The sequence below is a fragment of the Simochromis diagramma genome, unplaced genomic scaffold, assembly GCF_900408965.1.
Source record: "Simochromis diagramma unplaced genomic scaffold, fSimDia1.1 OVJJ01000630.1, whole genome shotgun sequence".
Taxonomy (NCBI): Eukaryota; Metazoa; Chordata; class Actinopteri; order Cichliformes; family Cichlidae; genus Simochromis; species Simochromis diagramma.
The window spans coordinates 1,754,512-1,775,175 of NW_024386927.1; the positions used below are offsets into that span (position 1 = coordinate 1,754,512).

Here is a 20,664-nt window from a genome sequence, read left to right on the forward strand (position 1 = left end):
GGGCCTGGACATGCACTGGCTTCAGCAGCGGAACACGTCTGGCACTGCGGGATTTGATTCCCTGCCGTTGTAGTGTGTTACTGATGGTGACCTTTGTTACTTTGGTCCCAGCTCTCTGCAGGTCATTCACCAGGTCCCCCCGTGTGGTTCTGGGATCTTTGCTCACCGTTCTCATGATCATTTTGACCCCACGGGATGAGATCTTGCGTGGAGCCCCAGATCGAGGGAGATTATCAGTGGTCTTGTATGTCTTCCATTTTCTGATGATTGCTCCCACAGTTGATTTTTTCACACCAAGCTGCTTGCCTATTGTAGATTCACTCTTCCCAGTCTGGTGCAGGTCTACAATACTTTTCCTGGTGTCCTTGGAAAGCTCTTTGGTCTTGGCCATGGCGGAGTTTGGAGTCTGACTGTTTGAGGCTGTGGACAGGTGTCTTTTATACAGATGATGAGTTCAAACAGGTGCCATTCATACAGGTAACGAGTGGGGGACAGAAAAGCGTCTTACAGAAGACGTTACAGGTCTGTGAGAGCCAGAGATTTTCCTTGTTTGAGGTGACCAAATACTTATTTTCCACCCTAATTTACGATTAAATTCTTTACAAATCCTACCATGTGAATTCATGGATTTTTTTTTCACATTCTGTCTCTCACAGTTGAAGTGTACCTCTGGTGCAAATTACTGACCTCTGTCATCATTTTAAGTGGGGGAACTTGCACAATCGGTGGCTGACTAAATACTTTTTTGCCCCACTGTAGTTAAACTGCAGGAATGTCTTAAAGACATAAAGACCTGGATGGCCGCTAACTTTCTGCTTCTTAATTCAGATCAAACTGAGGTTATTGTACTCGGCCCTGAAAAGCTTAGAAATATGGTATCTAAGCAGATTCTTACTCTGGATGGCATTACCTTGGCCTCCAGTAACACTGTGAGGAACCTTGGAGTCATTTTTGACCAGGACATGTCCTTCAACGCACATATTAAACAAATATGTAAGACTGCTTTCTTCCATTTGTGCAACATCTCTAAAGTTAGAAATATCCTGTCTCAGAGTGACGCTGAAAAACTAGTTCATGCATTTATTACTTCCAGGCTGGACGACTGTAATTCATTATTATCAGGATGTCCAAAAAACTCCTTGAAAAGCCTTCAGCTAATCCAAAATGCTGCAGCAAGAGTCCTGACAGGGACTAGAAAGAGAGAGCAGATTTCTCCTGTATTGGCTTCCCTTCATTGGCTTCCTGTTAAATCCAGAATTGAATTCAAAATCCTGCTCCTCACATACAAAGTCTTAAATAATCAGGCCCCATCTTATCTTAATGACCTTGTAGTACCATATCACCCTATTAGAGCACTTCACTCTCACGCTGCAGGCTTACTTGTTGTTCCGAGAGTATTTAAAAGTACCAATTGTTAAGTTTAGAAACTGCTGTAGATGGCCCTTGTTTGATAGGATTCCACATCGTCTTCATCAGCATACTACAGTTAACTGGTAGCTGTGGTTTCACCTGAGTGTCATAGGGGGTGTCCAAATTCATGGGGTGCATCCTCCTGAGGGATTTGTAGGCCGATTACATCACAGCGATGCGACGGAAGGCTGTCCAAATTCGTAGACTCCTCTGAACACAGCCGACAAATGTGTCCTCCTTTTCTCCGAATTTGAAGGATGGGTCGGGTGTGTCCTTCGTGGCCCACCTTATCCCAGAATTCATAGCACAGCTCAGCCAATTCCAGTTTTCAACAATGGCGGCCGCTACTAAGTTTTTAATATTACTCTTATTACTCTTTCTGGGTCACAAAATAAACTTTTATAAATAAACATTTTCAGGCGAGAATGTAGCTGTTGGTTGTCAGTTTATCAAGATATCACATATTTTCAAAAGTGCTCCGACGTTTTCGGAGACGTCTGCTACCCACCAGCTCGATAGGTAGCCGGGAGCTCGAGGGTCACTGGAGCCGCCGAGAACAGCAAACTCCCGGCACATCATGTTCAGATCACCGGGGACTTTCGCTACTCAGGTTAAACGTAATATATAAGTCACTTAGATAATCTAAAAATGTTAATGTTTGGCTTTTTTCAGTGTTTTATTTGTTCGTGAGTAAATCGGTTTGGCTGAGATTAAAGTTATTAAATTCGATTAGATAAAATAAAACTTTATTAATCCCCCAGGTGGTTTTTACACAGCTGAATAAACATCAAACAGAAAACTGATTAAACAGAAGTGCGAGATGGTCGAGAATTTACACCAGTGTCCTGTTATATTTTAGACAGCAAGGAGCAGGCGCTGAGACAGCGGTGACGCTAATCAGAAGGCTAGACCGTCCAATTTCACAGCCGTTTACTTCCGGCCAACCCGACCTTCTGAGGACCCGGCCCACGTAGACCGCGAAGGCTGGGTCCTCAGGAGGATGCAGCCCATGAATTTGGACATGACTATAGAAGTGTCTGCAGATTCTGGAACAAGTCTTTATTCTCTATTTTAAATTATTTGTTTCTTTTACTTTTTCCAATAACTTAAAGGTATTTCCATCAGCCACGCTTGCCTGTTGCTGTTATGCCTCTGTCGGTCCACTTGTAAAAGTCTGCTCAGTCTCTCCTGGTGTGTGAAGGCCACAGCAGCGGATGGCACTCTCCCTCCAGTTCATATCTCTTTACTATCTCTGTCCATACTGCCAGTGTTTCTGTTACAATTATGTTATCCTCTTCCTGGGGTCTGATATATTTCTCTCATATTCTGGCCTGAGGTGGAACTCTGGAAGTGGAAGTCTGAAGAGCATCAACACACTATTTATCTCATTTGGGTGGACTACAAACGTTATCTTAAATTCGGTAAAGAGAGTCCTCCGTGCTCCTTCTCTAACTGCAAAGTTTTGAATTAAACCCTTGGCCTCCTGCCTGCCTGATATTTATATAATATATAATATGCGCAGCCGCTGCAGCCGCTGAAAAGCTGCAGCCGCATGTGTAAGTTGAAAGTGCGAACATGTGGCTGGGTGTCTCGTGCCCCAATCCTGGGTTTCGGCATCACTGTAAACGATGTATGACAGACCCGACCACATGTTCGCACTTTTCAGTACACTTCTTATTGCGGCTGTCGACACACATGCGGCTGCAGCTTTTCAGCGGATGCAGCGGATGCACATATTATTAAATGGTATATTAAATTTCTTTGTTGCGCCATAAAAGTGATTCTGATGTTCAACATTAGTTCTGCATGACTTTTCTACGAGGTTCACAAGTGTGGGGCGTGCCACACACTTTGAGAACCACTGCTCTAATGTCACTGTTTTGCCTGATTTCTTGGGCCAAGGGTTCAGTGAACAAGACAAACAACGAGGGGCTTAAACAGCAAGTGTAGCGGCTCTATAGAGTCTCAATCTGTCTGGAAGGGTGCCATTGGTTCAAGGTAAAGGGCTTGTATATTCCTACTAAAACCCATCCTCTCTATAACAGAGAACAGTAGTCTCACAGTAGTCTTTGTTTCTGCCTTCTTTTGGGATTACTGGGATGACAGCGTCCCTGAGGGCTGGATAGTAGCCTTAAGTGTCCAGTTAAAGGAAAAGCTCCGTCACTCCCGGGGCTTTTGTTTGCCTTCAGTTTGCTAACGTTGTCCGATTCCTTCATAGATGTTAATGCTTCGCTCAGGTTTGTGTCTGTTGTTGGAAGGTCCAATTTGAACAAGTAGTTTTGGATTTCAGTCACATTTGAATCAGTAGGTGTGGAGCACAGCATCTCATAGGCACTTTTAAAGATTGTTTGAATCATCTCTGGGTCGAATGTAAATTCATTAGTAGATAGGTCTCTACTTTTATGTATTGAGTGTTTAGTTCTTTGTGTTCTAAGGCGCCTCGCTAGAATTTGTGTTGCTTTTGATCCCAATTCATAAAATGTTTGTTTAGCATTTTCTTTCCCCGTTCTTCACATGTGTTTTTTGTCCAGGGTGTGTTTTATTATTCTTATTTCTTTTGATAATTCCTCACTCCGGTCAGTTTGGTGTTGCCTAGTTCCTAGTTCCCTAGTTCCCTTTTTTTAAATTGTCATATTCAACTCAAGAAATCAGTTTACCTCTTGTAATGGAAATTCCTTTATTTAATGTATTGATCACTTTGGTAATAGTAATATCACCTTCTCACTTACAGTGTCTTGCAAAAGTATTCGGCCCCCTTGAACTTTCCCACATTTTGTCACATTACAGCCACAAACATGAATCAATGTTATTGGACTTCCAGGTGAAAGACCAACACAAAGTGGTGCACACGTGAGAAGTGGAACGAAAATCATACATGATTCCAAACATTTGTTACAAATAAATAACTGCAAAGTGGGGTGTGCGTAATTATTCAGCCCCCTTTGGTCTGAGTGCAGTCAGTTGCACATAGACGTTGCGTGATGAGTGCTAATGACTAAATAGAGTGCACCTGTGTGTAATCTAATGTCAGTACAAATACAGCTGCTCTGTGACGCCTCAGAGGTTGTCTAAGAGAATATTGGGAGCAACAACACCATGAAGTCCAAAGAACACACCAGACAGGTCAGGGATAAAGTTATTGAGAAATTTAAAGCAGGCTTAGGCTACAAAAAGATTTCCCAAGCCTTGAACATCCCACGGAGCACTGTTCAAGCCATCATTCAGAAATGGAAGGAGTATGGCACAACTGTAAACCTACCAAGACAAGGCCGTCCACCTAAACTCACAGGCCGAACAAGGAGAGCGCTGATCAGAAATGCAGCCAAGAGGCCCATGGTGACTCTGGACGAGCTGCAGAGATCTACAGCTCAGGTGGGGGAATCTGTCCATAGGACAACTATTAGTCGTGCACTGCACGAAGTTGGCCTTTATGGAAGAGTGGCAAGAAGAAAGTCATTGTTAACAGCAAACCATAAGAAGTCCCGTTTGCAGTTTGCCACAAGCCATGTGGGGGACACAGCAAACATGTGGAAGAAGCTGCTCTGGTCAGATGAGACCAAAATGCAAAACGCTGTGTGTGGCAGAAAACTAACACTGCACATCACTCTGAACACACCATCCCCACTGTCAAATATGGTGGTGGCAGCATCATGCTCTGGGGGTGCTTCTCTTCAGCAGGGACAGGGAAGCTGGTCAGAGTTGATGGGAAGATGGATGGAGCCAAATACAGGGCAATCTTGGAAGAAAACCTCTTGGAGTCTGCAAAAGACTTGAGACTGGGGCGGAGCTTCAGCTTCCAGCAGGACAACGACCCTAAACATAAAGCCAGGGCAACAATGGAACGGTTTAAAACAAAACATATCCATGTGTTAGAACGGCCCAGTCAAAGTCCAGATCTAAATCCAATCCAGAATCTGTGGCAAGATCTGAAAACTGCTGTTCACAAACGCTGTCCATCTAATCTGACTGAGCTGGAGCTGTTTTGCAAAGAAGAATGGGCAAAGATTTCAGTCTGTAGATGTGCAAAGCTGGTAGAGACAGACCCTAAAAGACTGGCAGCTGGAATTGCAGCAAAAGGTGGTTCTACAAAGTATTGACTCAGGGGGCTGAATAATTACGCACACCCCACTTTGCAGTTATTTATTTGTAAAAAATGTTTGGAATCATGTCTGATTTTCATTCCACTTCTCATGTGTGCACCACTTTGTATTCAAAGGAGCTTGCGAAGCTTCTTCAGTTCAGAACTGAAGAAGCTTCTTGGATGAGAGGTGAAACGTCTTCAGGCAACTTAAAGAAGTCCAGACGCTTTTCTTTGCAAGCTCCTTTGGCTACGATGACCTGGATGACTGAGAACCTTCACAGACACCACTTTGTGTTGGTCTTTCACGTGGAATTCCAAGAAAATTGATTCATGTTTGTGGCTGTAATGAGACAAAATGTGGAAAAGTTCAAGGGGGCCGAATACTTTTGCAAGCCACTGTAGTTATATACATATAGGATAGCATCGCATGTGTTCTACACACACACAGTGGGGCATTGTGAGTTCATGGGAGACATTAAACAGATGGTGAGGCTCCTTCCCTTATCAGGGAGGATTCGAGAGGTAAATCTCTGGGTGACGGCTAAGTGAAAAACAAGGGCGCATCTCTCTGTTTAAAGGCAAGGTTTCGAGGAGGGAGCTGAGGGTATAGGCTCATGCGATGGGACAATATGTAAGAGGTGTGTTTTTGTCCACCCCTGTATTTAAAGAAACGCTTTGTTTTTCATTGTTAGAGACCACTTTGGTGTTTAACAATGTGATTAAACCAGATGCTCATCAGTGTTTGCAGTTTATGTTAAAACTTCCACAGCACTCTCATTACACCCTTAACCGTATCCCAGACTGTTGTGGGTTCCACTTCATTATCTTTGTTTAAATTATTACAATCTCGAGTCTCTTTCTTTATTTCCTGCACTATTGTTTTTTTGTTCAAAATTCCAATGTTTAGTCTCTGTTGGGTTCTTCGTTTTAAGTCTTCCAGGTTAACTGTCAGGTGAATGGTGTTATGATCTGATGTGTCAGCTGTCCCAATTGTACAATCTGAGAAATCTGGAAATCCCTCAGCACCTCAAATAGTTCGCTTTCCTTAATTTTTTAAAACATTTACACATTTTTAGACACAGTATGTTGTGTGTATGCTGTCCAGTGCTCGTTGTAGTTTGATATAATATTCCTTCTTCTTATAAATACCTTCACTCAGGGAGATTACTTGATCAAAAACAAGCCTGAGACATGTCAGGTCACTCTCTGGAGGTGCGTCTATATTGACTAGGGCGACCACAGTGCTGTTGATTCTGCCTTTAACAATGACATCTCTACCATCTTTATTGGCTTCCACTTTCATCACTTCAAAATTGACGCGGTTAGATATTAGTGTAATGACCCCCCTCCTTCTGCTGTTCTTACATGAACTGCAGAAAGAGTTTATATAGCCTAGCTTTTCATCTTCTCATGTTCGTTTTCATGTGTGTTTCTAGGAGAAGCTGCTCTTGCCTTTTTCAGTTTTGCAGTGACTTTACTCCTTTTTATAGGATTGCCAAGACCATTAACATTCCAACAGTCAGCCCTATAAACAAAAAATGATACTCTATAAGAGTCCAGAACTGTAACAGAACACCTACCATGGAAGAAGACCAAATAATACTGTGAACTCCAATGGTGGGGCAGGTAACTGTCCTGCTCCATAACCCTGCTGGTGGGTCATGGGAAAGGCCTGTCGTAAAGATAGGGCCCTACGCTGGGGGCTAGTGATGAAACAAGCACCATCCTATTTCTCCAGCGCTCTTAATTTCGAAAGCTGCTCCCAGCTATAAGCATCTGAAGCAAATTTACATCTGACCAGTTGTTGTTCCCACACCACACCATCGTAGTCATTCCGGGGTGCTCCTTTTGAATATCCAGAGTTTTTTCTTTGGCTCTCCCTGCAGCTGTAGATCAGCCTTCCTTCTGGCTCTTTTCCAGGCGTTGCCATTTTAGTTGCTCCTTCCGTCTGGTTGCAGCTGAGGCATCCTCCTCCCTCAGAGCGGATACCGCTACGCTGAAGCTGCGTCTCTTTCGTTCCAGCCCTGCTTCGTGTGCGTTGCTGTAGGTTCGGATTCCGTTGTCACAGTCGATTCTCTTATTAGTGTCTGTAAACGAATGCCTTTCTCCTTTAGTGCCTTCTTTATCCCGTTGTAGTCTCTACGTTTTGAATAATCTCTGCTGCATAATCACGGTCGAAGAACAGCGTTTGGTTTCAGGATATTAGCTAAACAGAAAGGCACAACTAGCAATTCAATGAAAATAAAAAGAGAAGAAATTCTGAAAACAGAAAGCTTTTTGGAAGGCAAAGGTTTTCCCATCGGTGCTTGATGGAGGATTTCAGCTGCTCAGTCATCCAGGACTGTTGTTGTGTTACAGTGGTCCCAGTGTTTTCAGTGGGTGACAGGTAAACCAGCAGTCTGTGATATGGAGCCATGCTGCTGTACATCAGGAGTGTGGTCTGATACTGAATTTCTGAAGTAATCAAGACTTTTCCAGAAGAAGACATCTGGATACCAACATGTGTTGCTTTAACACCCCCAAAGATCTTCTAAGCTACTCGTGCTGTGCAAAATGCTAGCTTTGAACTGTGCGTGGACAGTGGGCCCACTGTGGCTCACAGCATGACAAGGTGTCCTTGACCAAGATCTTGAATCCTAAACTGTCCCTGGTGCAGCCATCAGTTTGTGTGACTGATGAAATGCCCAAAATAAGCACCTTGTGTTTGAACAAATGTATTTTCCAGGATGAAGGCAACAACGCTTTAAGATGTTTATATAACTGTTGTCACTTTTTAATGTTGTGTAGCTTGTTGTTGGTGTGATGACAAACCATTCATGACACCTTGCAGGGACTTCCTCTGTGGTCCTGGCTATTCCTGCTATTGTTGCTAGGTGCATGTCAGTGTGTTACCCTAATCTGATTGGCTTTTGTCTTTCTTTTCTTTTTTTTTAACCTCTTTCAGATCGTGTGGTGAACTGAAAAGAACGCTGAAGCAAAGGTGGAGAGCAGCAGGACTTTGGTCTCCTGCTGTCCCGTGTTTTTGCTGGAAACTCCACTTCTCTCACTGCCCAGTACACTCCTACTGTTCTTCCTGTTCGTTCTCTCTCCTTCTATCATCTATCTGCCCATCTTGCTCGACAAATAGGTCAACAGAATCCAAGCACCAAAGACTAGGAGACCATCTCAGCTGTTTCTGTAGAAGCACTGCTAATAGAAAGAACACAAGTGGATGTAACTGCCCCCACCCGCAGAGTTCGGTTCAGTCCCACGGGCGATGAGACGAGCCAGGAGCTTCATCTTTCTCTAGACACTTTCTTCTACACCTTCTGTCTTCATGCTTTGGGGGTCCTCAGGTGCCCCCACCCCGTGTCGACCCCCCCACACCCGTTGCCACCACGGCAGACCACCCCAATCGCCTTGTTGCCATGCCGACAGAGACACTGACTCCAGCCCTGCCAGATAGCAAGGCTGCTGGCCCTGCAACGCCCTTCAGTTCCACTGTACCCCTCCGCATCCTCAACAAGGGCCCCGAGTACTTCAGGAGACAGGTACTGTGTGTGTTAGGATGTACAGAGATCTGTTCAGGTAAATTCCAGGGTCGAGCTCATTTGTATAACCAATATAATTCCATAATAATCGGTCATTTGTGAGTCGTATAATACTGTGTTTTAATAACCGCTGATCAAAATGCCTGTACCATTTGTGACTGTATTGTACAGTGAAACTTGTCTTAAAAAGAACTAGCTAGCTCTTTACAATGCAATTGATATCCTGTTGTAGTAACACCCACTGTACCACTGTCAGAAAATGTTGTCCATCCATTTGGAACTAACACTGGTCTTAATCCACGTCACAGTTAGAGTTGTATGAAGTATTGCTGTGCTCTGCTGACGGGGCTCCATCGTCTGTTGCTGATCATGTAGGCTGTCACTGTTGCCGTCAAGTTGCTCGTAGACTTTTCTCAACTTTAATCAAGAATTTTAAGAGAAGCAACATTAGACATAATTAGATATATGCCTATGGTGTTGTTGTAGTCACAGCTGTTGCCTGCTAACTTAGTGATGACTTAACAGACAGATGATTGGATATTATCCAGGCTTGGGGCTGAAACTGGGAATACACTGCCTTGTGAATCCGTGAGGCTGCGTTTGTGGCTATCGGGTGTTGTTGTTGTGAACCATGCAACACAATTGCAACAACTTTTACATGACCTTGTAGATATGCACTTAGCTGTAAATGTTTAAAGTGTGGGAGCTTGTTGCAAATTCAGGGCTGTGAGAAACTCAGAAAGTCCTAAATATAAATAAGCATAGAATAGAATTGTGTAATGGCAAAGATGGCAGTTAACCTGCCCCAATCACCACAGAGCCATTATCTTGTTTCAGTTCCAAATGCACATCAGAGGTGGAGCTGCGTGCTGTCGTTTTTTCTTGTTCCTGTAATGCTCATCACCTCTGCACTCTTCCTTTAAAGCGCCGAGGCGAGCCAGAGAATTCGTACAGATGCGAAGCTGTGCCTGCATAGTACAAATATAACGTGCTGGGGAAAAAGCATTTTAAAGCTTTTTCTAGGGCAAAGCTGCCAAATTTTAAAGCATTTTTAATAACATTTGCTGATTCTGTACATCAGTGCTGCATAGGTGAGACGTGCTTGTAGAAAGACTTTGGTAAAAATCAGGATGTATCAGTGTCTGTTTCTATAGTGTCCAAACGTTATGTGATGCAAAAGGGAAAAAAGATGAGTGGATACATTTCCAATGCTCACTCGTTTGTATCCCAACATTAGGCAGTGTAACACTTCCTGACTTTATGAACTCGTGAATCTCTTCCGAGATGATCTGCAGCTGCATCACCAAATGAACGGGGTTGTATCATGTTTGTCTCCTATCACTTGTTTCAGACAAGGAGTAAGAAGAACACAATAACAGATTTTTAAAAAACACACACAAATAACCCAAAACAACTCGATTCCTACCCCTGCTGCACGCATATAGAATAAGGTAAGGGACTGATTCAATGCCATCTCTCTTTTTTAACCTGTGTCTCAGGTGGAACCAAACCCTAAGCGCCTCAGTGCTGTTGAAAGACTAGAAGCTGATAAGGCCAAGTATGTCAAGAGCCAGGAAGTCATCAATGCCAAGCAGGAGCCAATCAAACCACCTGTGCTCGTTAAACCACCTGCTGGCCATCCCCTGCTATCCAAGAGAGGTCCTGGCATCGGTGGAGGAGGCAGTGGAGGCGGGTTACCTTTCAAAGCATCCAATAACAATGCCAAGTCAGACACGTGCGCAACAAGCTGTGGCAGCATCAAACGGGAGAATTTAAACCTAGAGATCCTAAAAAATCTGCTAAACTCATCGTCTTCTTCAGCAGCAGGATCTGGAGGTGGAGCTAAGAGTGCTGTGCAGATGAGGTCAACAGGTGGAATGCCCAGGAGCTGGACACCATCGGGGTAAAATAATATACTTTTATCTTGTGTACATATGTAATCAATAATTATGTGGCGCTCAAATATCTCCATTCAGAAAGGTTTCTCTAAACGTGTTACTTTGAGTGTAACTTGGTAATGTATGTTATATTTGGTACAGTCCTGTGAAAAGCTATATACAACCTCACTGCTGTCCAGTTAATCAAAAGGATTTGATTAACTGATCATCAAGTGTGACCGCAGCTGTAAAATCAGAGGTTTTGGCAGTTTGCTAGTCTGCAGCAGTCAGGTGTGTTAACACAATGCCACAGTCTTCCCAGGAGTGCACGTTCCAGCAAATTCCCCCCAGCTCAGACCATGCAGCCTTCAGAGAAACTGCAAAAAGCCCACGAGCTACACGCCAGACTCTGCAGGCCTCAGTTAGCAGGCCTGCAGAGTCTGAAGGGGGGTCTAGCCTAGGGACCCTTACTGGATACAGAATCAAACCCCTGACATGAAGTTCCAAAGGCGTGTAGTGTTTACCTCCAGGTGAAGCAGAGAAAGTGCTGATAGGGATAGATCTACCATCTTTCTGATTGGTAGATGGCATGCTCTACCACCTGAGACACGACCGCCTCCAGCAAAACTGGAGAAGCTCTGACTGAAAGAAGTAAAAGAGTTGTGTCCAAAGCCTGAAAAGGCACAGCTTTCCAAAGTGTTTCCACTGTTGAGAGGACAGTTTTAAAAAATATTAATAATGAAAAATCAAAGCTCCAGCTCGGAAAAGCTTCTGAAAATAGTTTCTGCTAAGATGCTCACTGTGACTAAGTTAAAAAAAAAAGTCTGGAGGTCAATGTTGATATGCAAAAGACAAAAATATGACAAGCAAAATAAGAAAGCAGGTGAGTGACAAGCAGGAAGTGAAGTGTCAGCCTGAGATGAGCTGCAGTGAAGACAAATGTGGCTTCTGGTGTATTCGAAACCTATAGATAATGACCAAAAGACAGCCGGGCCGTCATAACTTGTTTGTTTGCACTTTAAATATGTGTTCATGAAGCGCAAACAAAGTCAGCTAAAAAAAATATTGATAAATAACCAACATTTGTACGTGTAACGTTTGTATACACAATTTAGGTCCAGATTTTTGTGTACTCGCGATTCAATTAGGTTTAATGTCCTATGAACAGACGAGACCAAAATGGAGACAGCAGCATCTCTACTTTAAGAGAAAAACCAAACGGCACAAACCTCTCACACCAACTGTCAGCATGGCGGCGGTGGGATGATGATCTGAGCGCCTCACACTCACTGAGACCCACAGATGAAGACGATGAAGTACGATTTAGACCAGGCTGTCATAGACAAGCCTTGACACTGAAAACTGCTTTTGCTATTACTGATGACAATAAGAATGAAATGATTTCCGTTGTTGCTGAATGTCTTACAGTTTCATTTCCCAGAGATGCTGGAGAATCTCAATTTTGTGAGTTTTGTCTTGTTCTGATAGAAATGTACCTGGTTTCTGTTTTTATTAGCTCGAGCTTTGCTGCTTTCTTGGTGAATTACTTTTGTTTTCCTGTCTCGTCACTGCAGTCATCACTACAACTTTCTGGCTTCCTCCTCTGATAGTTTCAGGTTCAGTCAAACTTTGTCCTTCTTTTTCCCCTCAGCGGTGCAGGCTTCTGTCTTACAGCATCATTACCTCTTTCTCCACTTTGGCTGTTGGTTTAGTTTAGTTGTAAGAACAAAATAGGTTGGTGGGCACGTTTCAAGAATCCTGATATTTCTTGGGACGTATTAGTGATAAGGCCCAGTTATCCCAATCACAGAAACAACTCTATCAGAATGACTGGGCCACTGCAGAGGCTTGTTTCTTTTCCTCAACCTGACTGAAAAGCTGTGGACAGACCTTAAGCTAGCCGAGCACAAAGATCCAAAAACCTCAATGACTTGTAAAGAAGAGGGAGACAGAAGTCCTCCACAGCAATGTGAGAGTCTGATAAAACCACAAAGAAAACGACTCCTCCAGCTATGGCTGCTCAGGGTGGTTCAGTTTAGTTTTCACAGGACTGCTGCTGAAAAAGGAAGTTTACTCAACTGACTACAAAAAATATTTTTCCTTTTTATTGCTCCTTGATATTACGATTGTTTGTTTTGTTTTTTTAAAGGTATGTTATATTGTACACCAGAATAATGGTTTCAACACTTTAAAATCTTCTGGTTTGAAGTGTTTCTTCAGTATTTAAGTGATCTAGTGACAGTCGTCAGTATTTCTACTGCTACACAGTAAACAATAGTTACTGATGATAACTTATTTTCCAAATTGTAAACAAATCCGGTGTAAAACGGTGCTCGTGTTGCTGCCATGATGCAACTCACAAACTTTACATTGTCACATCAGGGCGTCTCTTTCTTTGGCCTCCAAACTGTGAAAAGTCATTTGGCGAGCAGGATTTGGCTATGAGCGCGTTCAGCGGCATGCGTGTGCTAAACGGCAGAAGCATGCACACAGCACACACTTTGAAATTACGTGACAGGACTATAGATAATGTTTTTTCTCACTCTGAACTTTTGAAATAAATATAGTTCCATACTCCGCTGTCAATGCTAATCCACGTGGTGACATCAGCCCAGACTGACTCGGCTGTCCACAGATGGTACCTATTTAACGTAGCCAAATACTGTAAGAGCTGTGGGCGGTGCTAACATTCAGCTGTGCGGTCACGGATTCTCTTTAGTACCAGGAGGTTCCAACACCAAAATCGGGGCTTGCTCTGGTGCACATCAAAAGTAAATCTAGCTCTGTGCTTATAGCAACCGCTCAGTTGGCTGGTGTTCATTAACTTGGCTGCTGATGGTGGTGGTTTATAAAGGCAAGTTTTCAAAAGCTAAGCTACCATCCAAATACTTGTGTCTGTGTCTTTATTTAGTTTGTGCTGGACTCCTTGGATTTTAGCTTTCTGTTTTCTGCTCCTAGGATGCCGTTAACCTATCGGTCTACCATGACTCTTAACGAACAACCACCCGACTCGACTCCCAGTCCCAGCACCTCACACTCCCTCCGATCCTTCTCCCATTCACTGAAGGTTCCCCCGATCAACAGCGGGGGGCGTCGCAGTCCGCAACAGGGAGGAAACCTGAATCTCAGCAGACGAGTCCAAGATGAGAGAAGCGGCGAAGGAGGCGTTATGGATCGTTCTCGGTCCCCGCTGCCACCTCTGCTTACTTCCCACTCATCTTCCGACCTCCTGCGGCTGTGCAATGGCAAGCCGCTCCGTACTGCACGATCCAGTAGCTCCTCAGCTCCGCCCCTCCCTCCAAAACCCAAACCTGCTTCCCTCCCTCCTCCTGCACTTTCTTTGTCACTGCCTCCCCCTCGTCCTGCCCCATCCCCCTCACCTTGTGACAACACCACCCCTCAGTCGCTACCTTGTGATCTTGGAGATCCTTCAAAAATGTTAGCTGATCCTAACCTCGAGCTAGAACCTGGTTCGTCAGTGGCACGTCGCTCCTCGCTGCACAGATCTAAATCAGACCTGTCAGACCGTTACGCCCGGGCTGGAGCTGACGTGGAACGCTTTTTTAACTACTGCGGACTCGACCCTGAGGAGCTGGAGGCGGTTGGTCCGGAGAACTTTGCACGGGCCAACTCGGATATCGTCAGTTTGAATTTCCGATCAGCTTCTATGATTTCCTCTGACTGCGACCGTTCTCGGCGATCTTCCAATGATGGTCTGTCAGATGGGGATGAGGGTGAGGACGAAGAGGAGGAGGCTGGGGAGCGTGTGCCATATGGCATTTCGGCTGTGGAGCGAAATGCAAGGGTCATTAAATGGCTATATAGCATTAAGCAGGCGAGAGAGTCACACAAAGTGTCCCATGTTTAGAAGTGGAGGTTCTTTAGGCTAAAGACAAACTGTCCTAATCTCTGAAGGAATCACTGCAGCGGCATTTCTCACAGATAAAGAGGCTGTTGTCTTATTGCTGAACGAAAACTTTTTCAACTGTGTGTAGCTGAATGAAAGAGGGAGGAGTGCACAGGTGTAACCCAAGCCAGGTAAGGAAAGAGACGAAATAGTGTCTGAAGATTATAGAAAAGATAAAGACTGCAGTCCTCCAAAGTTTAGAACAAGAAAAACACCAAGAACAGAAAGAGGAAAAGCAAATTCAGTGCTTACTCTAGAGTGGCAGTTAACTGCTTCTCTGTGGACACTGTATGAACTGTTGTGTTAGCAACAGGAACAAAAGTGAAATGCACTACATTTGTCCAAGGATCCATAATGTGGCCATCGCAGTAGAAAGGATTGAAGACGTTTCTCACAGAGGACATTTGGACTTGTCAGACATCAGTACGACTGACACTCCGTTAAATGTAGCCTTTGACACCTGCACTCATCGTCTTTGAAATGTTCCTCAGTCCACTTTTGTGCTCTTTCATGGTCACATCCTCAGTAGGAAACAGTCGGCCAGTTGTAAGTGGTTGAACATCATCTTACCTCACAAATGCTGTCTGTTAGAAAAATAAAACTACAGGTTAACTGTCTTTAGCTAGCACAGAAATATTTTATACAGGCCTCAGTCTTGCTTACATTTATCACTCATTACAGATACTTTGGATATGTTCTCCCTTTGGGACACTAAGAAACAAAAAAAACAAAAACCTAACCTCTGACCCTGTGACGAAGTTTGCATAGTAAATGTATACATGTGATAAACTGAAAGCTTAAACAACAAAGACCCTGTTAAATCAGCACATTTCTTGGACGGAGGCAGCTGTCTTTCACACAATCTGCCTAAATTTGCACTCAATGCAGCGCATGTAGCTTATTGCTAAACCATTGGTGAATGACGTCACACTCGTTGTGGTTTGTCTAGCACCTCACAGAAGTTCTTCCTCACAGTACTTTTCTGATTGTTTGAGGTGATCAGCTCCCCAGTTTCCAGCTTTTTGCCTTATCAGAAACATCAGTAGCATCATTCACTTACAGTAATAGGGTTGCCAACTTTTTAGCTAACAAATACGGGACACTCTGGCATGCCAGAAGCACAATACACAACCAGCTGGGTGTAGTGCACATATGCACTGTATGTGACATTGCAGGTAATGGTCAATAAATGGGACATTTAAGGTGGACTAAGGGGCAAACCAGTGTTTGCTCATTATACAGCTAAAACGGGGCAGTTGGCAACCCCAGACAGCAACACTGTGAGGTTTGGGTAACAGTGCAGTTAACAAATGGCCCCAATAAAATGCCTGTTGCTATAACCCACGGTTAAACAGCACATGAATTTTAAATAAAAAGTGAAAATCCTTATCAAGTAGCACCTGTTTCCATAACTTGTCATTGTTCATAAGTTGGTGGAACGGAGTCATCGTCTGTGCTTTCCTACAGTAACAAGTCCAAATGTCCACTGTGAGAACAGCCCGCACGCAGTGCTGATGAGGCTGCTAAACACACCTTGTGAAAGACGCCGCTGCAAACACGACTGAACTGTCAGAGCAAACTCGGTAAAATCACTTGATATTTGCGTAAAGTGACTGTTAAAGGATGGATTTATGACTTCGTCACTTGCCTCAATGAAGCTGCTGCAAATTGTTGAAAAACTCTGAAATACAGACGGTGTTAGAGTTGCGAAATAAAGACATCGGAGCGGGTGGTGAGTGAGACAAGAAGGAAAGCAAGGAACATGAAACAAAAACTAATGTCACAGACTCTGAGCATATTTATGTGGTTACACCATCAAATCATTGCACTCTTTGGCCTTTATCGCCAAATGTCTCATTACGCTGCCGTGTCAGCCAACAGAACATTTCAGCGGAGAGTTTAGGTGTCCTGTGGTGGGATATCTGTAGACGACATATTCAATTCAGGTGTATTTATTTAGCACCAGATCACAACAGCAGTCACCTCAAAGCACTTTACACTGTAAAGTGAAGAGTCTACAGTATTCTAGAGAAAACCATGACCTCTAGTTTCAATTTGAAAGCTTTTGATATTAGAGCCGTGGTTTTAATGGGAATTTCCCAACTACTTCTCCATCTTAAGGTCACAGAGGGTTGGAGCCTTTCCCCATTCAGACAGCCATTGTACCACTCAAGTCAAAATTAACTGTGGTAATAAACAGATTTCTTCCGTGAGGCTGCTTTCATGACGTAGGGTGACATCAACAGAAGTGTTAAAGTACCAAACCTTGACTTCATGCCGCCGATGTCAGTGGGACTATTAAGCAGACCACAACTACTGACTTTTCTTTGGTGGCAGCCAAATAAACCAAACGCCCGGTGTTGAAGAAGCTGAAACAATCAGACCTGTAGATGTATCCACAGACGGTCCAAACCTTTATTGCAGTGGAAACCTAATGAGAATGTGAGTGAAGCTGCAGGACACCAAGACTCTCCTGTCGAAACAGTGTTGGTACAAATCATCATGTGTCACCACGTGCAAAAACCTACACTGAAAGCAATATTATGTATACTGTATTGCAGTGCAGAACAGTGTATGAAGGTGTCAGACTGAAGTGTTGCTCACGCTGATTGCACGCTGCAGCCACACACAGCTCCAGCAGTGCGTCTGCCACCCTGCGCTGACTCCATCTCTCTACTGTATCCAAACCCTCAGTCAGTCCATCACAGGAGCAAAGTCTTTCGCTCTGCCTTTGTTTGCGCCTAATAATGACGGTGGCCGGATTACTGAGTTCCACACCACCCTTCACATCTGTCTGCAAGCCGCTGACATGTCTGAAGGCCTGAAGCCATATGGGTGTGAATGCAGTGCCTCAGCCAGCAGTTCCATCTACCCCACCACCACCTCCTTTTAGCTCACTTACAGGTCTGCAAAGGTCCAAGCACCTGCTGGCTTCACTTCACTGCCCCTCATACTGCACTGCAGATAGTGTTGGTGCTGTGGAAGCATAAACGTCTGAAACAGCTGGAGTCTGCTCTGCAACGTTAAACTGAATTTGGGTTGGGGGTAAGATGACTCACATGTTAGTTAAGCTCCCTATAAAGCCGTCCACTTTCAAATGCAACCAAAAACAAGGTGCTTGCTCAAAGCACCTTTGTGCTTACAATCAGTGTCAGAATGGAAAAGCTTCACAGCTGCTGCCAGATGTCTTACAGCTTTGAATGTTTCATACTTGCAGAACTCCAGGTGCAGCGTAGATGCAGTCATAAGTGAATGTAACATATGAAACATTTCTAAATGTACATCACTGGTTAGCTGTTCACATAGTGCTCTCAGGTACAGGAACAAGTTCTTGTTTCCTGCAATGATGCACAGGGACGTGTCTTTGCTGAGCTGGAGCAGTTAGGGTCACAGTAGAATGCTTGTTCTTCTGAGTAATTATGAACAAAGTGTATAGCTGTAATAATCTCAAAAACCCTCCAAACATCAAATTCTTGAAAATAGCACGTGCCTCGTGAAACACAAAAACTCAGTTCAGCTGCTAGGAAACAAGGAAACAAGTACCAGGAAAGCAGTGGTTTCCTCTGAGGACTCATCATTCTCCCAGCAGCCTCTGCACCTTATAGGAGATGCAATGAGTTGTGTCATGAGTCCAAGTGTCAGTATAAAAGGCTCTCGTCAGATCCCGAACCAGCGCTTCATTCTTCAGTCAGTGAGCACACACTGCCAGCACAAGTGAAAATGGTAGTAAACAACTGAAGCAGTTGAAAGCAACTGAAGATACCCACTTAACATTAGAGAGGATATAATTAGATGATGCTGAACAGTGATACTGTCAGCATACTGAATATAAATATGACCTCTAAAAATGTCAAAGTAGTGCTCTGAAAACATTAAAAAAAGTCATGAAATTCATTGTTAAACTCTGATTCTTATATCGCGCTTTTCTACTCTGTTTGGTTAGGAACATGCAGCGACAACACCCGATTATCAGCTGCAGGTTATGTGGTTTGGGTTAAAATGTTTAATAAGTCAAAGCATTGTTTTTAATGACAAGCAGGGGGAGCCCTCCAACTGCATGTATGCAAATGTGTGACACAATTAGCCCACTTCTCCTAAAACCTTTTTTACTATGTTTTTGGTCTTAGTCACTAGTTTGATGTTTTAGTGAACACAATGCGATGCTTCCTGTGTAAAAGATAATTAACAGTAAAGCAGGACACTCGTTACCATAGTCGTGCAGTGTCCGAGGGGCTTCTGATGATTTAGGTTAACATAGACCCATTCACAATAGCAACAACCCCACCCCTAGCTCAGAGTTATTAGACAAAACACCAACCAAGTGATCCTCAAGTGTGTGAAGTGAAGCCAGCTGGAGGACTGGCCCTGTCCTGAGGCTGAGCATGTTCCTGACCCTTCATTTGTCTCACGTCTTCCCAGCATCCTTTGTGGAATCAAGCAAACCCTGCTGCTTCTCCCTGACAGCATGGTACGGCAGCAGCGACATTGTGTGCCATTTTCACTTTTGTCGACATGATGTGCTTTTCCTTTGACTCCGGGACAGAAGGATGTAGAGTGGTAATTGTTTTACTTTTCATTCAAAGTGTAAATATTGTAAGAAAATGTATATTTGATTTTCAAAGGACGGTGTGTTGTGTTTCAGTTTTTCTGTGTTATAAAAGACCGGGAACAAAGCTCTGCTGTTTTGCTGTTGCCCTCAAACAGAACTGTCTGATTGAGCTGGGCATGACTGTTTCAGTGTTGATCATGTTTTTTGATGTGGAAACTGTTACATTTTGCTTGATTGGGAGAAAAAAATTACAAAAATGTCTTCGTGTTTAGTTTCTTTTGCATTATTTCAATAAATGTCTTCTTTTCCCATGTCTTGCCGCTCATGTTTGTAAGTGTTGACAGCGGCTGCTCTCTTCAGTCCAAACCTGAACCTGGGCTGGCACAGACGACTGCTGTGATCTGGTGCTACAGAAATAAACTGAACTCGTTCAAGGTGAAGGTTGTTAACTTCAAGTATTACAATGATCGGTTCAATACTAGCAACTCTAAATGATATAGCTGGGCTTTTAAATAAATATAAGAGATGAAATGATTTATTGTAAGAGTACAAAAATATGTCTCGAGATCTGATTGGATACTCGTGAGATCAAAGGTGTGCTTAATGTTACTGCAGAGGAGCTGCACGAAGGTTGAGCTCTATAACACGCATGAACCAAGCTTAAAAGAACAGCTTGTTAATGCTTAAGAATCTGGGTTTGTGTAGCAGACAATGGAATAGTTCAACAAAACGGGAAAGAATTGATAATAGTCACATAAAATCTAATGTGAAAGTAAAAAGCTGCGGGATTATTCACAACTCTGCCGTGAGATACAAGCCGAGCCTTCTGGAGTGGATCTTAGACGCTCCTGACTAAGACATCGTTAGCATGCTGTGTCTGCAAGACTACTTAGGTTATGTGCAATATCAGGCCTTGAAACCACAACACAGCAGGTCAGATTATTTGTCAGATTATTCCATCAAATTGCTCTAAAGCCTGGAACAGCAGCACACAGCGACCTGTGCTGCTACGTTTGTCAAAGCAGCCCAACTGAAGTCTTCCGGAAGGATGCTTCTTAACACTGAACAAAGCGGTCTTTGAGGAACCGCTTCCTGAGTGGCAGTTAACATTGGTCTGCTCTCAGGTGATGCACTGGTCTACTGCTTGCTGACGAGCACTTAATGAGACATGAGTGAGAGGTTCCTTTGCTTCCAGTATGAATGTTATGTTTGATAAACGTCTATCACTGTTTATCACTTCACTTGTTATGGTTTTTAAAAAAGTGTTATAGATTTTATTTTGAACATTTACAAAGGATCACACTAATATA

General features: G+C 43.6%; 1 protein-coding gene across 1 annotated transcript in view; it reads left to right on the top strand.

The window, feature by feature from the left end:
• fam110b (family with sequence similarity 110 member B) overlaps positions 1–19,665 on the top strand; it is a 56,823-nt gene extending 37,158 nt beyond the window's left edge. The window contains exons 3-5 of the mRNA XM_040036924.1: positions 8,436–9,021; positions 10,521–10,924; positions 13,857–19,665. Of these exons, the coding sequence (XP_039892858.1) occupies positions 8,899–9,021; positions 10,521–10,924; positions 13,857–14,766 (1,437 nt within the window). The 5' untranslated portion in view covers positions 8,436–8,898 and the 3' untranslated portion in view covers positions 14,767–19,665. The remainder of the gene's footprint in view (positions 1–8,435; positions 9,022–10,520; positions 10,925–13,856) is intronic.
• The last annotated feature ends 999 nt before the right edge of the window (positions 19,666–20,664 follow it).